Below are 18,023 nucleotides of genomic sequence, written 5' to 3' on the forward strand. Positions count from 1 at the left end.
GGATGGCCTCAATCGGGACCTTGGGTTCATGTCACACTACAAGTGACCCCATTGCACTCCCCCCTGCCCCACACACACACAAACTTAAACCCCTTTACACACCTCCTCTCACAGACACTCCTAACTGTCCACCTCCCCTACACACATACACCCACATGCACACATACACAAGTTTGTGGGGTGAATTTGTACTTGCAGAATTACATTTTACTTTGCTCAAAAACTGCATGAATCCATGTAAGATTCTGCAAATCAGTTTTTTAGATTAGAATCAGTCTGACCATTGTGGCACAGAGCCTCACACAGGGAGCTAACACCTTCAATATATTATCTGGGCTGACATGACACTAATTGTTAAAGTTCACTTGAGAATATAACTTCTAAAAAAGGTTTTGTGATTTACAAATGAAAAAAACTGAAACCAACATGGACATTCTAAAAGGTGAGACACTTAACCAACAATCCAGGTCCTTTTCAATATATCGTTTCAGTTACATCACACTGTAAACTTTTGCTATAAATTTGGTGTCTTACAATCTTAGTCTCCACAACCACCTGATGAGGGAGCAGCGCTCCGAAAGCTAGTGCTTCCAAATAAACCTGTTGGACTATAATCTGGTGTTATGTGATTTCTAACTTTGTACACCCCAGTCCAACACAGACGTCTCCAAATCATGAAGCTTTGTCAGCATTGACTCCTTAGGCTAGATCCTTTTTCTGTAGAGTTTCTATACAGTTCAGGTAGATTAACTAATACATCCGGAGGTTAATAAGGATTTCATTAATTCGACCTTCGTGATTCTAATTTTAAAACATATTTTAAACTTGATCCTTACATATTCATTAGTTACTGAATCAGAAGCATGCGTTACAGAGGAAACATTTACTAAATAATGGGTGGACCATATACAAGACTTGCACACCTTAAAATGGATATACTTTACTGGTTTGTGTCAAAGCCATCCATCCAACTTTAGGTTACCACCAGCTCACCAAAGACACGGTAGAACCGTCCTTCCCATAATATCACAGCACAAATAAACACTGCCATTTTTTTTAACCTGTAGACATTTTGTCTACAAAAATTGTCTAACATTTTTTGACCCATCCGTTAAGTCAATAAAATTATTTGGTGAGCATATGGAACTATTAAATGTAATCTTTACTATCCATAGATCATGAATTACATGAAATGACATAGCAAATTACAGTAAGAACAAAGTGAAAGTTGATGGAACACATACCTGGAGATTGGCTTTTCTGAGACGATCATTGGCCATTTCAGCATTGGTCTGCTCCTCCTCTACTTCTTCCTCCAGCTGAGCAATCCGCGCCTCAAGCCGTCTCCTTTCCTCTAAAGCCAAAGACCTATACAAAAAAAGGAGAAAATATTTGTCAAAAATAGCTCCAACTGTAAATGTTTCTGCACCTGAGTAAACAGAACACCCGCAACAAAAGCCAACCAAATGAACCTATTCTAAATGGACTCTCTCAGGCATGCACTTAAAACAGTCAGCAGTCCTGTCACTTTACCCAGGAGTCAACTTTCCATGCCCAACCATGAGGCTTGCTCCTTGAGCATTAACCCTATTGCTGCCTATTATACAAATGTATGGATGCAGAGAGTCAAAACCCTGAAGTCCAACTAGGCAAATCCAAAGTTTAGAAAATAGTATTACTTTTAAACGCCCTTATCCTCACTAACTTCACAAAAGTACTAAAGGGGAAGGGGCATAAGGCTAATGCCATTGGAATAGTAAACCAAAGGCCCAAACCAAAAAGCTGGGGACAGATCCAAATCCCACCACAGCAGCAAGTCGAATCTAAAACCAATTAATAGATCTGGAAATTGCCTGTATAATGGTGAGGATGCCCTTTACCATACTATTTCCACAAAACTAGAAATATTAATTTTTCCACATCCTTCAAAACTTAAGTCCTCCAAGAAATTTTAAATATGAAGTGTTTGCATAACAGATGCACTGAGTTAAACACCTGATTAAGTTTGCCCAAGCTACAAATGATTTCATAAAAACTGCGATTGGATAGGAAGGAAATACTTAAATTCACTTATGGGATAGGAGAGTCGCTGACTGGCCAACATTTATTGCCCATCCTAGTAAGACACAAGATGATTAAACCACTCATGTGAACTGCATGATCACTGTAATCAAGAGAACATTTAATATTAAGACCCAAGTTATAGCACCACCAGTGTCACAACTGGCTCCAACCTAGTAAAGATATTTCGACTTCAAGGCTTTTAATGTAAAATGGGTGCGAGAGATCCAGTTTCGAAATTAGGCAGATCACATTTTTCCAAGTTCAGAAACTGCGGATATAGAAAAAAAGAAATTTTGCTGAAATATATCTCTGGGGCGGCATACTGGCTCAGTGGTTAGCACTGCTGCCTCATAGCACGAGGGACCCAGGTTAGATTCCAGCCTCAGGTGACTGCGTGAAGTTTGCAAATTCTCCCAGTGTCTGCAGGTGTTTCCTCCAGGTGCTCTGGTTAAGTGTAAAATAATAGAGTATGGGAATGAGTGGGATACTCTTTGGAGGATCAATGTGGACTTGTTGGGCAAAATGGCCCATTTCCATACTGCAGGGATTCTAAAGTAAACTTTTTGCGATTTCATCAGTGAAGGCCACTTTATTCATGAGGGACAAATGTTATTAACAATCATATGTAGTCAAATGGGGCAAATTGAACCAGTAGTGATATGTCAACTTTTTATAGAGAGAATCAAGTGAAATCAACATCCTGGATTACTCCATAACTACTGATGTTGGCAAAATTGACCCTGCTTCGCTCTTTCCACAGAGAAAGAGGTCACTTCACAATGGTACAAGTATTGAAGAAAATAAAGCCCCATTTAGAAGAAGTACATACTTTCCAGAACTGTTGCTGGCAATCTCCTCAGCCAGCTCATCCCTCTCCTGCTGTATCAGTCTCTTGGCACGCTCTGCCGCAGCAAGTTCCTAGATGATTTTTAGAAAGTGCTAATTAAAAAAGTTAACTTTTCAACCAGTCATGATTTTAAAAACACAAGACAAATGCATTTAAATAAAACTTAAAATAGTTGCTTGTAAATACAAATTTCAGCATTCTCCACCTGTTAAGATGAATATCCAGCATAAGTTCTTCCATGTATTTAGCAATTCCAGGGTCAATGTTAAAGCTTCTGTTTAAGTTACATTATTCATGGGATCATTTAACTATGTTATGTAACATAAGTACCAGCCATGATATTCTAAAGATAATCGGTTTGTTGCCCAAAACACAATCTCCTTGAAAGTGGAGTCGCAGGTAGATTGGATAATGAAGGCGACGTTTGATATGCTTTCCTTTATTGACCACAGTATTGAGTACAGGAGTTGGGAGGTCATGCTGCAGCTGTACAGGACATTGGTTAGGCCACTGATGGACTATTGCATACAATTCTGCTCTCCTTCCTATTGGAAAGATGTTGTGAAACTTGAAAAGGTTCAGAAAAGATTTAAGGATGTTGCCAGGGTTGGAGGATTTGAGCTACAGGGAGAGGCTGAACAGGCTGGGGCTGTTTTCTCTGGAGCTTTGGAGGCTGAGGGGTGACCTTATAGAGGTTTACAAAATTATGAGGGGCATAGATAGGATAAATAGACAAGGTCTTCTCGCTGGGATCTGGGAGTCCAGAACTAAAGGGCATAGGTTTAGGGTGAGAGGGGAAAGAGACCCAAGGGGCAACGTTTTCCACACAGAGGGTGGAATGGAATGGAATGAACTGCTGGTGGAGGCTGGTACAATTGCAACATTTAAAAGGCATTTGGATGAGTATATAAATAGGAAGGGTTTGGAGGGACATGGGCCGGGTGTTGGCAGGTGGGACTAGATTGGGATGGGATATCTGGTCGGCATGCATGGGTTGGACCGAAGGGTCTGTTCCCATGCTGTATATCTTTATGACTATGACTCTACATGGAACACAAAATAACAAAATCCCAATGGACTGTAAAAACTGTACACAGAGGTTCACTCTTATGGTGACAATGTCTGCAAGCTTTCAGCAAAAATCCGCTTCTGTGGACCAGTTGCCTTTTGATAGAACCATCATTGCCACTCACAGCTACCATTTGCTGCTTCTTATACAAAATCTTAACTTTTCAGAAATTCAACTCAAAAGCAGTGAAAACATCAAATACACTACACCGTAAAATTACTGATCAAACTTTGCTTCAACCACTAGTTATTAACTAAGTTTGCTTGTGGAAGACCAGGCAGATCTAGCTGGGTATTACATATCCAACTAGGTACTACATATCCAGCTGAACCAAACTACTGAACTTTTCAGTCAGCATTTGCATGCAATTTAACACAAAATATTGCTCTTTCTACTGAGATTTCATAGTGCATAAAGGACTAAGTAGAAGTGCAGAAACACACACACAGAATTATAGAACGATTACAGCATGGAAGACCATTCACCTTTTGCATGTTTGTCAGCTCCCGACCAGAGAACTGAGTCCCACTCTCCCACCCTTACCTAAAGCCCTATAAATTTGAGATAATTAGCCCATTTGAAAGCCACAAATAAATCTGGTTCCATCACATCCATGCAGCACATTCCAGATGCAATTCTTCATGTCACATTCTGATGGTAAACAGACCTTCCTAAGTTTTATTGCAGCAAGTATACATTGTTGTGGTTTGTAAGTACTTTAGATGTCAAATGACAGAGGTGATTGTTGTTATATTCACAGCAACAAGTTCACTTAAATCAGCATGTTCAGAGAAAAATGAAAATTTCACACATTGTTGACAACCAATGGATCAGCACAAGAAATAAATTTGTTAATAAAGCTAAAAGTTAATTTTACAATCTCTAAGTACTTAATAAAGCTCCTTCGGTATTAATCTCAACATAGCTAAATATTGTACCTCTTGCATATGAAGCATTTCTGCCTCAAGTGCCTTAACCTTCTTCTCATTTTCTTTGGACTGAGTCAGGATTTCCTCTCGAGAGCTGCAAGCTTCTTCCAATTCACGCTGGTAGTCTTTCAGCTGAGCCTATTGAAAACATAACCTGTCACAAAATACAGCAATGCACACAGCTATCATCTCTCCAAACATCCCTCTTCCCCAAAGCAGGACAAACATTTCTTACAAGGGATTGATGCGTATTTCCACATATTAGTTTCCAGTCTGTGCTGGATCAAGCACCAATTAGGCACTTCTGTGCTTACCATGGGCTTCCCGACTCGTCAGGAGCTCAGCAGAAATCTTTCCCTACTTGAAGTTGCCAGTTAGAGATCGGCAATCACAGGAGTGAGGGTTGTGGAAAGGTGGTCAGAGAATCAGAGATAAGGCTGGTGTAAGTTCAGCAGCCAAATCCCTGCACACCATTACCACCATCATCACCAAGACCCCCAATTTCTCCTGGTTTGCAGCAAGTGGTGAACACCCAGGTCAAACAGCAGGAAGGTCACCCTCATTTCCCTCCTGGGAAAGCAGCATTTTTCTTGCCTGCTGGATATATAGTTAATTGTGACATTCCTTGGTGGAGGGTCTCAACAGTAATGCCATTGACCATCATGAGGTAAAAGTCAGTTTTGCTTTTTGGAAAGTGTCATTTCATATCACACAAGTGTCGACAACTTACTTGTCTCTCATCAGCACAATTTTGGTCGTTGTCCAAGCCTTTCTGCATTTGGAGATCGGCTATTTCAGTATCTGAGGATTTGTGAATGGTGCTGAACATCAGAACAATCAGCAAATTTCCCACCTCTGAACACATGATGGATGGGAAGGGCATTGATGAATAAAGCAGCTTGAGTCACTACCTGGAGGATCTTCTGCAGTTAAATCTTGGGGACCAAGATGTTGCCTTACAACCACAATAATCTTCCTTTTTGCCAAAAGTGACTCCAACTAGTGGAGCGTCCCTCTCCTACCTCCAATTCCTATAGACGCTAGCTTACTCACCCTTGCTGAATAAGCTGCCCTGATGTCAAGTCAGTCAGTTTCACCTTTCTCCTGTAGTTCTTTTGCCCATACTTGGATGAGTACTGGAGCCTAAGAAAACCAAACTGAGCAACAGTAAGCAGGCTGTTGCATGGAGAGCACCAATGATCCCTTCCATCACTGTGCTAACGATTGAGAGTAGACTGACAGAAGGTAATTGGGCACGTTGGCTTTGATCCTTTTTCTTAAAAGGGAATATACCTGGTCAATTTTTCATATTATTGATAGGTACCATGTATGCAGCTGTATTAGAATATATTGGCTAGGATCATGCTTTTTACAGACCACGTCTTCAGTACTAATGCCAGAATGGTGTCAGTACTCAGCCTTTGCAGCATCTTCTGTTGCTTTTTGATACGACGTGGAATTAATCCAATTGATTGAAGAGTGCATTTGTGATGGCATCAGACAGAAACCTTTTTGACTGAAGATGGATACAAATACTTCAGTCTTGTCTTTCGTACTTTGAGAATGGGGATCTTTAGGAATCTAGTGAGTTGTTTAATTGTCCATCACCATTCACAATTGAAATGCCATAGGACTACATAAAGAAACAAAAAAAAAACCCAGAAAAAATGTCAATGTGCCTGCTTCCACCATGTCCTCTGGCAATGCATCCAGCCTCTGACCATTCTGTGTAAAAAACATGCCTCACATATCTTACTTAAACTTTCTCCATCTCACCTTGAACCTTGTAATTGAAACTTCAACCCTGGGAAAAAGCCTCTGCTATCCACCTTATCTCAGCCCCTCAGGTCTCCTTTCCAATGAAAATAATTCTCTTTTTAACCTTACTTCATTGCCAATGACCTCAGGACCAGGCAACATCCCAGTGAACCTTCTCTGCACTTTCTCCTAAGCTTCAGACAATACTCCAAATGTAGCCTGACAAAGGTTTTATATCACTGCACAATAGTTTATCAACTCTTGTACGCCATGCCTCAGCTGATCAAGGCAAGCAAGCCATATGCCTTTTTAAATTACCTTGGTCATCTGTATTGCCACTTTTAGGGAACTGTGGACCTGCATGCTCAGATCTCTCTGTATGTTAATGTTTCTAAGAGTTCTGCCATTTGCAGTATAATTCATACTTAAATTTGATCCTCCAAAATGCATCCCCTCACATTTGTCTAGGTTAAACTCCATCTGCCATTTCTGTGCCCAAGTCACCTATCGATATCTTGTTGTATCTTTTCACAATGGTCAGCACTATCAGCAACTCTAACAATCTTCATGTCATCTGCATACATACATGCAAAAATCAGACCATCCACATTTTCCTCCAGATTATTTATATAAACAACCACCACAGACTGATCCTCTGTGGAACACCATTAGTAACCGGTGTCCATTCTGAAAAATAAAAACACCCCTCCGCCCCTACCCACTGTCTTCTAAGCCATAGCTTAGATATGATCATTTGTTGCAAAATCACTTAGGCCTGTGCATTCTGCTTCCACTATTTGACATGCAAGTAGTCCTGTGTGATAGCTTTTATGAGTTGACACTCATTTTGTGCTGGTCCTCATTGAATTTGTTTGATGGTAACAGTTGAGTGAGGACATGCTAGACTATGAGGAATTGAGTACAATTCTTTTTCTACTGATGGACCCACGGTGCATCATGGATGTCCATGGGTGGAGACAGGGAAGGGCACTTCACTGCATGATAATCAGGAGACTTCTTTGCAAATGTTTAACCTGATGCAATGAAACTTTGGAGAGTTCGAGCCTACGGTGAGAACTCACAGGGCAACTCCTTTCTAACTGTAGGTCACTGCTCTGCCACCTACAGTGGGTCTGTTCTGATTATTGGGACATGGTTCTACTCCAGTGAAATACATGAGACAAGCAACAGCTTGGCCTAGCCAAGGACAGCTCTCCCAGATTTGGTACATATCCTCAGATGTTGGTAAGTAGAACATCGCAGGTTAAAGGGCTGTGCCTGCACGTCAATTTCACTGCCTAGGTTAATGCAATTTGATCTGGCTATGCCTTTTCATAGGGTAAAGTCAACCATATTAACGTGGGTCCGATGTCACACCTAAGTCAGTCAAGGTAGGATGTTAAGATTTCTTAACTCTCTACACTACTGAGGACGGATGCTGAGCATCCTTCATGACATTTCAAACTGAAAAGTGCGATCTGTCCAGAGACCAGTGCTAAGTAGTCTATCATACCCCTATGCTAAAGCTTACTTGTAGTTTGCGGAACTGCTTCAAGGCTTCCTCACGACCTTTGTTTGATGTTTCAATTTGTCCCTCCAAATCCTTCAAATCCATTTCCAGCTTCTTCTTGGCGGTAACAGCCATGGAACGCTGCTTTCGTTCATCTTCCAGTTCACTCTCCATCTCACGGACCTGGAAAATATCAGCAGCAAATAAGATATTCATGATGTTTCTTTCTAAAGGTATATTCAATAAAGGTGTACTAATCAACTAAAAAAAAATTACTCCCACTAAGATGGACAAGGAACAGGACGAAGCCATTAGGTATAGTTCAACTAGTCACAGTGAATGACATCCCTAGATCATTTCAAAAATTTTCAAGATAAAAACTTCAATTAGGTATTAGAAAGTCTGTTCTTTGCCCAGCTTTTCCTAGTCATGACATTTGAGGTGTAGTGGTAGCATCCCACTTGCTCCAGAGATGTGTCATAAGTATTTTTAATCAACTTCTCCAGGTTAATGTCAAGTTCTTGATAACTCAACTCAAGGGATGTACTTGCCTGCTTAATTAACTGCCTCCTCTTTTCTTCACTCTGCTCATCCTTACTCAGCAGGTCCCTGTCAAACTGAGCTTTCATGGCTTGCAGATTTACTTCCAGTCGTAGCTTAGCATCTTCAGTGGCCTGGAGCTCATCCTCCAGCTCTTCCAGCTGAGTTTTCATCTCTTCCACCTGCTGCTCCAGAGCGCGTTTTGACTTTTCCAGCTCATGCACCTGCCCACAAATAAATAAAATTATGTAAAATAAAATTATGTAAGTTACAATAGATTACCAAACCAAGTTTCCTTTCAATAAGTTTAGTAACACACAGTATGGCCATTTACATGACTCTCACTCCATTTGGAGGGTGCTGAGGAGACAATTTTCCATAGTAACCTAACAAGCACCTCATTAAGAGATCAAAAATAAAATACATTTCAAAGTGATACTAAATGGTGGATTTCATGCTCGAGTTGGTTCCAAAGCTGCCTGGAAGTCACACTAAGCTACAGAAACCAGAGGGTCTTTGTATTCTTAAGGTTTTCACTGATTTAGTTAATAGCAACACTTGGTCCTAGCTTTCTCATCCAGCATATAAAGACTACACAACTGGAGGCTAACCTTGATCACTGTTAAACCACCTCTTGAAGAAGGTGTGCATGTGAGGGGTAGGCATGATAATCAAGATTGGTTGTGAAATCAAATGATAGTTGAATAGCCTAAGATGACACAGAGCTATACAAAAAATACTGGAGTGCTGTGAATCTGGAACAGGGAAGAAACCTAAAAAGGATAGATCTCTAAACCCTTGGGGCATCGACTTACATTCTTTCCTACATCATCCTTGGAGCTAACAAGGTCTTCCATCTCTGCACGCAGTAGCTTGCTCATTTTCTCCATCTCTTCTTTCTGCTCCATAGCTGCCTCCAAGGCACGAGTCAGCGACAAAGTTTTAGTCTCTTTCTCCCGTGCCTCTGCCTGCGCACGATCCCGTTCCTCTGCGTTCTTTAAGGAAATGTTCTTTTCTTCAGCTAGCATCTGAAACAGAATGATGTGACCCATTTAACAGGATTGCACTAATTTTTTTTAGATAAAGGGTAAGTACACAGCTCAAGCTATTAATGTAATACTTTTGAGAATATTCTTGAAACTTATTAATATTTGGGTTAATGCAAGGTTAGACAAGATAAAAGTTGACGTTGACTATCTTAATATTGATGTATCACGTTCAGATGTACCATTCTTGTACAACACATTTGAATCTTGATGGGTAACTACACCCATAGTTGAAAATCATTATTTTCTGATTCCTTTCTACCACTAGAACCTATTGATTCTAATGGATAAGTTTCTGATAAATGACAAATTTACACATTGTCCGCAAATAAATTGTCAGCTACTGCTGACAAAGTCAAGAATATCGGTTCGGATTTCACACCTTCAATAAACCTCAAATTTCAAACCAAATTGATAGGTGATAGGAAAGGTACATTTCGATCTCTAGAACTGAAAACAGATGCTGAATTGGTTCCTTTGGATACTTTAAAATATGCATTACATTTTAATTTTTGGATCTTCCATTTTTGCAATTTGTTCTCAATACTGTCTTCATATTAGGATAAACAAACATTGAATGGCTTAAAAACCAAATGACAGACTTTGGATCAATCCTCACCTGGTCAAATTTCTTTTGTTTCTTCTCAAGATTGGAAACAGTCTGCCTTTGGTGGTCCAAACCCACAATCAGATCATCCAGCTCCTGCTGCAGACGGTTCTTGGTCTTCTCTAACTTGTCATAGGCACCTATTTTCTCTTCATAACGCTGAGTCAAGACTTCCATGTCTTTTTGCAGCTTTCTCTTAACTTCCTCAGCAAGTTCCAATGATGCATTTCCATCTTCCTGGCGTTTCTTGGATTCTGCTAACTGAAATATTTACAATGAGTAAAAATTCAACTAATGTATTATACCTGTGTATATGAATTATTATAGCTTAAATCTGTTCAACACAACTTCTCATAATGCACGATAAGAAAATGGCTTACTCGGATACACAGTATGGCATTTAAAGCCAGATGATGAACAACGTGAAAAATGCAAACAGAAATATCAATGTTAATCAATTAAATGTATAATCATGTCCCTAGCATTGCATTTATTGATTATAATTTTGCAATATGAGGAAATAATTTGTGCATTTTGGTAATTACAAAAGCTGAAATCTTAAACCTCAAGATCCTGCAAAACAGCTTTTTAAAAGCACATCATAATGAAAAACTCCTTTAAATTTTGCCAACTACAAGCACAAGACAACCACGCCAGCAAAACTAGAGCTTGAAATGAGAGGTGAAAAACTATAGTGGACAATTGTGCACAAAAGTTAATCGTCTACTCCAACTTCTCCAAAAAGGAGGATTTTGATTGAACAGAACAATTTAAAGCACATTATTTTAACATGTAAGATCGTATTTATGATAGATACTGAAATTTAGGAAATTCCTAGAAATGACATTATACCATGTTTCAGTGGCTGTAGACTTGGAGAAAGGACAGAAGTGCTTACAGCAAGTGCCTATACATAAACAAAATAGAACAGAAGTTTTAGGAGGCATTTTACTTGAGTGTGGATGCTGGCAATCTGTTTCTCCAAGTTTCTCTTTCCCTCTTCTTCCTCTTCCAGCTGCTCTTGAAGGCGATTGTTCTCATCTTCCATGTGTCTCAACTTGGTACTAAAAGCCAACTTCTGTCGAGTCTCCTCTTGAAGCAGCTCCTGTACAGGGATGAGACATCATGGGTGAATGAAGCAAAACAGAGCAAGGATATGGAGCAGTAAATTACATCACCCAAAATATATATTCATAGATATGATGCTTCACACATCAAATTTGTTAAGTATTCAGTTATCTGCATTGGACAAATATTAAACCATTAGATTTCATTCCAACGTGGTTTCATTTCATCAGAAATTGGACATCAGGAAATAGATCCACATTAAAATTTAGCACAGCTTATTACAAAGCTTTCAAAGTAGCTTTTCCATGCACCAGACGAGTCTACATGGTTATCCAATTTCTCCATTCTGCATCATTTTTTTTGCCATCTCTAGTCAATACCCACAAATTCCTTCTGCTGTAGACTATATATTCCCAAGAACACATTAAGCTAACTGGCCTACAGTTGCCTGTTTGTTTTTGTCTCCCTCCTTTTTTGAATAAAGGGAGAAACACTTTCAAATCCTCTTGTACCTTTTCAGAATTTAAGGATTCTTGGAAGATTACTACCACTATTACGACATTTATCATCTCCGCAGCTACGTTTTTTAAAATAGGAGGTTGGAACTCATCAGGTCAAGGCGATTTATTGGTCTTTGGCCCAATTAGTTTCCCTAGTAATTTTTCTTTAGTGATAGAAACAAACAGAACTCTCTTCTAAGAATATTATTAAGGGCTCAGAAGATTATTAATGCCCTTGAACATGATGACTGATTAAAATTATTTACTCAATTCTTCAGCAGTTTCCTGGCTCCTCACTTATTTTCCTAGCCTGGTTCTTTAATGAGCTTATATTCACTGTGGTTCTGGATGTAGGTTTGCTCACTGAGCTGGAAGGTTCATTTTCAGACATTTCATCACCCTACTAGGTAACATCTTCAGTGAGCGTCCAGGCGAAGCACTGTTCATGATTCCTGCTTTCTACATGTTTGGGTTTCTTTGGGTCGGAGATGTCATTTCCTGTTATTTTTCTCAGGGGTGATAAATGGGATCCAAGTCAATGTGTTTGTTGAGTGTGTTCCGGTTGGAATGCCATGCTGAGAGGAATTCTCGTGAGTGTCAGTTTGTCTTGTCAGAGGATAGATGTATTGTCCCAGTTGAAGTGGTGTCCCTCCTTATCTGTATGTAAGGATACTAGAGAGAGGAGGTCATGTCGTTTTGTGGCTAGTTGATGTTCATGTCTCCTGGTGGCTAATTTTCTGCATGTTACATACAGGTAAGGACAGACACCACGTTGACCGAGACAACACATCTATCCTAGGACAAGCCAAACAGAGACATGCATGAGAATTCCTAGAAGCATGGCATTCCAATTGGAACTCTAACAACAAACACATTGACTTGGATCCCAAATACCCCCCACCCCCACCCCAGAGAAAAACAGGAAATGGCATCAACACAGGAAATCCAAACATATAAACAGAAAGCAGGAAACACCAGCAGTGCTTCATCTGAAGGCTCACTGAAGATGTTACCTGGTGGGGTGATGAAACATCTGAAAGTGAACCTTCCAGCTCAGCGAGCAAACCTACATCCAGAACCTCAACCTGAGCTACAAATCTTCGCATTCATAGAGTCAGAGATGTACAGCACAGAAACAGACCCTTCGGTCCAACTTGTCCATGCTGACCAGACATCCCAACCCAATCTAGTCCCACCTGCTAGGACCTGGCCCATATCCCTCCAAACCCTTCCTATTCATATACCCAACCAGATAACTTTTCATTGTCGTAATTGTACTAGCCACCAACAGTTCCTCTGGCAACTGAGTGAAAATGTCCCCCCTTAGATCTCTCATATCTTTCCCCTCTCACCCTAAAAGTCTATGCCCTCTGGTTCTGGACTCCCTTACCCCAGGGAAAAGACTTTGTCTATTTACCCTATCCATGTCCCTCATGATTTTACAAACCTCAAAGGTCACCCGTCAGCCTCCGACGCTCCAAGGAAACAGCCCTAATCTATTTAGCCTCACCCTATATTTCAAATCCTCCGATCCTGGCAACATCCTTGTACATCTTTTTTGAACCCTTTCAAGTTTCACAACATCTTTCCGACAGGAAGGAGACCAGAATTCCATGCAATATTCCAACAGTGGCCTAACCAATGTCCTGTACAGTTGCAACATGACCTCCCAACTCCTGTACTCAATACTCTGACCAATAAAGGAAAGCATACCAAACGCCTTCTTCACTATCCTATCTACCTACACAACTCCATTGTCAAGGAGCTATGAACTTGTTCTCCAAGCTCTTTGTTCAGCAACATTCCCTAGGACCTTCCCATTAAGTGTATAAGTCCTGCTAAGATTTGCTTTTCCAAAATGCATCACCTCACGTTTATCTGAAATAAACTCCATCTGCCACTTCTCAACCCAATGGCCCATCTGATAAAGATCCTGTTCTCCTCTGAGGTAACTTCTTCACGTCCACTACACCTCCAATTTTGGGGTCATCTGCAAACTTACTAACTATACCTCTTATGTTCACATCGAAATAACTTATACAATGATGAAAAGTAGTGGACCCAGCACTCCCACTGGTCACAGACCTCCAGACCGAAAAACAACCCTCCACCACCACCCTCTGTCTTCTACCTTTGAGCCAGTTCTGTATCCAAATAGCTAGTTCTCCCTGTATTCTGTGAGATCTAACCTTGCTAATCAGTCTCCCATGGGGAACCTTAGTGAACGCCTTACTGAAATCCATATAGATCACATCTACTGCTCTGGCCTCATCAATCTTCTTTGGTGGTACTACTACTACTACAAAAAAAACTTAAACAAGTTTGTGAGACATGATTTCCCATGCATAAAGCCATGCTGACTATCCCTAATCAGTCTTCACCTTTTCAAATACATGTACATCCTGTCCCTCAGGATTCCCTCCAACAACTTGCCCACCACTGACATCAGGCTCACTGATCTATAGTTTCCTGACGTGTCCTTACCACCCTTCTTAAAAAGTGGCACCACGTTAGCCAACCTCCAGTCTTCCAGCACCGCACCTGTGACTATCGATTATACAGATGTCTCAGTAAGAGGCCCCGCAAACACTTCCTTAGCTTTCCACACAGTTCTAGGGTATACCTGATCAGGTCCTGGGGATTTATCCACTTCTATGCATTTCAAGACATCCAGCACTTCCTCCTCTTCCTGACGTGTCCTTACCACCCTTCTTAAAGAGTGGCACCACGTTAGCCAACCTCCAGTCTTCCAGCACCACACCTGTGACTATCGATTATACAGATGTCTCAGTAAGAGGCCCCGCAATCACTTCCTTAGCTTTCCACACAGTTCTAGGGTATACCTGATCAGGTCCTGGGGATTTATCCACTTCTATGCATTCCAAGACATCCAGCACTTCCTCCTCTGTAATATGGACATTTTTTTTTAAGATGTCACCATCTATTTCCCTATATTCTAATATCTTCCATGTCCTTTTCCACGTTAAACACTGATGCAAAATACTCAGTTTCTCCCCCATCTCCTACGGCTCCACACAAAGGCCGTCGTGTTGATCTTTGAGGGGCCCTAATCTCTCCCTAGTTACCCTTTTGTTCTTAATGTAAAAACCCTTTGGATTCTCCTGAACTCTATTTGCCAAAACTCTCTCATGTCCCCTTTTTGCCCTCCTGATTTCCCTCTTAAGTATCCACCTACTACCTTCATGCTTTAAGGATTCACTCGATCTATCCTGTCTATACCTGATGTATGCTTCCTTCATTTTCTTAAGCAAACCCTCAATTTCTTTAGTCATCCAGCATTCCCTTCACCTACCAACCTTTCCTTTCTCTGAACTCTCGTTATCTCATTCTTGAAGGCTTCCCGTTTTTCAGCCATCCCTTTACCTACGAACATCTGCACCCAATCAGCTTTTGAAAGTTCTTGCCTAATACCGTCAAAATTGGCCTCTCTCCAATTTAGGACTTCAACTTTTAGATCTGGTCTATCCTTTTCCATCACTATTTTAAAACTAATAAAATTATGGTCACTGGCCCCAAAAGTGCTCCCCCCATTGACACCTCAGTCACCTGCCCTGCCTTATTTCCCAAGAGTAGGTCAAGCTTTGCAACTTCTCTATTAGGTACATCCACATACTGAAACAGAAAATCTTCTTGTACACCCTTAACAAATTCCTCTCCATCTAAACTTTTAACACTATGGCAGTCCCAGTCAATGTTTGGAAAGTTAAAATCCCCTACCATAACCATCCTATTATTCTTGAGGAATAACAGATCTCCTTACAAATTTGTTTCTCAGTTTCCCTCCGACTATTAGGGGGGCTATAATACAATCCCAATAAGGTGATCATCCCTTTCTTATTTCTCAGTTTCACCCAAGTAACTTCTGTGGATGTATTTCCCGGAATATCCTCCCCAAGTACAGCTATAATGCTACCACTTATCAAAAGCGCCATTCCCCTTCCTTTCTTGCCTCCCATTCTGTCCTTCCTGTAGGATGTGTGTCCTGGAATATTAAGCTGCCAGTCCTGTCCATTCACTGTGGTCTCGGTACCATTTTATATATTTAAAGAAGCTCTTAATGTTCATTCTTGTGTTAGTTGCTTATTGGCCTTATTTGTTTATTTTCTCAATTTCTTTTAGTAATTTTTTGTTGGCTTTGAAAAAAAAAACTTTCCCTATTCTCTGGTTTGCTACTAATCTTTGCCACTTTGAAGGTGTTTGCTTAAATCTCATTTTATCTCTTCATAGAATTTCTAGATATACAATTACAGAATAAGTGAGTTAAGCAAGGGTTTTCGCAAAATCATTCAAAACAGATAACTGTCTCATACCTGTGTGTCCTGTAGTTGGGATTCCAGGGTACTGTGGTCCTTGGTTAGTTTAATTGTCTTGCTTTCCGCCTGATTCATTAGCGAAGTAACATTGTCCAACTCACTCTGAACACAAAATAAATATTTCAGTCACCAGGTATTCTACTTAACAGCAAGAACTATGAACAAATTCCCACTTTGAAGCTAGGGTGTCTGACCATTTTCGTTTCCATTCCCACATGCTTGCTTCCAGACCTCTGATACTTTCCAAATCACAACCACATTTTATAGCGCACAGAAACATGCAAAAAACTACTAATTCAAACATACTGGAAACCAAGACAGAAAGCAGCATCAGTCTCTGAATTGTGAAGCACATTCGGCAGCGACTTCTTCAATGATCTCAAACTGTGGCTCTGAAGAACAGCAAGTTAAATGATACCCTATCAAAACTACACTCAATTCTCTTCCCAAGGAAAGAAATGATCCATACTTTCAGCAATTAATAATCTGCATTTTTGAATAGCTTTTGCAACAGGTATGGATATATAAGCTACGTAGAAAAATGAATTTAAGCTCCATATTCTATCCACTAACTGCATAGCTGACACAACCCTCACCAAGTTGAGAGGTCTGAGCACTGCACTAGCTTCAGAATTTCTGAAACAAAAACAAATTGTTAGACAAACTCAACAGGTCTGGCAGCATTTGTGGAGAGAAAACAGTCGAGGCCAGTAACCAGTGTTCAGAATTAGAAGCAGCTAGGTTTTTGTGTTGATTTTTTGTGAGGGAGGGGTAGAGGGGAGTGGGCTGGCAAGGACAGAAGTCCAGAGTGTGGCACTGGAAAAACATAGCAGGTCAGGCAGCATCTGTGCAGCAGGAAAATCGATGTTTCGGGCAGAAGGCCTTCATTAGGAATGAGGCGGAGGAATTAGTCTCATTCTTGATGAAGGGCTTATGCCCGAAGCATCGATTCTCCCGCTCCTTGGATGCTGCCTGACCTGCTGTACTTTTCCAGCACCACACATCGGACTCTAATCTAGCATCTGCGATCCTCACTTTCTCCTAATGAGGTTAGAACTCAGGCAGAGGAGAAAAAAAAGGTAGGCAGACAATTTGGGCAGTACGGTGGCACAGCGGTTAGCACTGCTGCCTCACAGCACCAGGGACCCAGGTTCCATTCTACACTGGGACAACGGTCTGTGTGGAATTTGCACATTCTCCCTGTGTCAGCGTGGGTTTCCTCTTGGTGCTCTGGCTTCTTCCCACAGTTCAAACATGCAGCATAGGAGATTAGCCATGCTAATTGAGGGGTATTTGGAAAGGTAGTGTGGTCATGATGGGCCAAATGGCCTGCTTCCACACTGTAGGGATTCTATGATCCTATGAAGATGGTTGTTGATAGCAAGCTTTCCCAATTCCAGGGAAAGTAGCACCAATTATGTCATCAAGGTACCTGAGAGATACCTTGTGGGAAGACACCCTAGTAGATGTAGGACAAGAAATGATCTACATACCCACAAAGACACAGGCATAACTAGGGCCCATGCAAATAACTCGGCATCACCTTCTTTCCAAAAAAAAAAAAGAGTTAAAGGGGGAAGTGTCAAGTGAAGATGAGTTTGGCCATCAGAGGATGGTTCAGTCTTTCTTTCGAGGAGGAAATTTAGAATCTCTGGATTATCCTGATGGGATTTGCCATGTACAGGAATACATACCTATGGTAAAGAGATGGCAGCTGGTGTCCGTAAACTGGAAAATGATGCAAAGTGCCA

At 40.8% G+C, this 18,023-nt stretch overlaps 1 protein-coding gene across 2 annotated transcripts in view; it reads right to left on the minus strand.

Moving 5' to 3' along the window:
* Window positions 1–18,023, minus strand: part of LOC122542322 (myosin-9-like) — a 166,044-nt gene that overhangs the window by 9,162 nt on the left and 138,859 nt on the right. For both annotated transcript variants that reach the window (XM_043679971.1, XM_043679970.1), the window contains 9 exons: window positions 16,270–16,374; window positions 11,323–11,475; window positions 10,383–10,631; window positions 9,533–9,745; window positions 8,729–8,941; window positions 8,199–8,360; window positions 4,919–5,047; window positions 2,894–2,982; window positions 1,245–1,368 (listed from right to left, as the gene is read on the minus strand). In XM_043679971.1, coding sequence (XP_043535906.1) covers window positions 1,245–1,368; window positions 2,894–2,982; window positions 4,919–5,047; window positions 8,199–8,360; window positions 8,729–8,941; window positions 9,533–9,745; window positions 10,383–10,631; window positions 11,323–11,475; window positions 16,270–16,374 — 1,437 coding nt within the window. The remainder of the gene's footprint in view (window positions 1–1,244; window positions 1,369–2,893; window positions 2,983–4,918; window positions 5,048–8,198; window positions 8,361–8,728; window positions 8,942–9,532; window positions 9,746–10,382; window positions 10,632–11,322; window positions 11,476–16,269; window positions 16,375–18,023) is intronic.

This window comes from Chiloscyllium plagiosum, chromosome 39 (genome assembly GCF_004010195.1).
Source record: "Chiloscyllium plagiosum isolate BGI_BamShark_2017 chromosome 39, ASM401019v2, whole genome shotgun sequence".
NCBI classification, from domain to species: Eukaryota; Metazoa; Chordata; class Chondrichthyes; order Orectolobiformes; family Hemiscylliidae; genus Chiloscyllium; species Chiloscyllium plagiosum.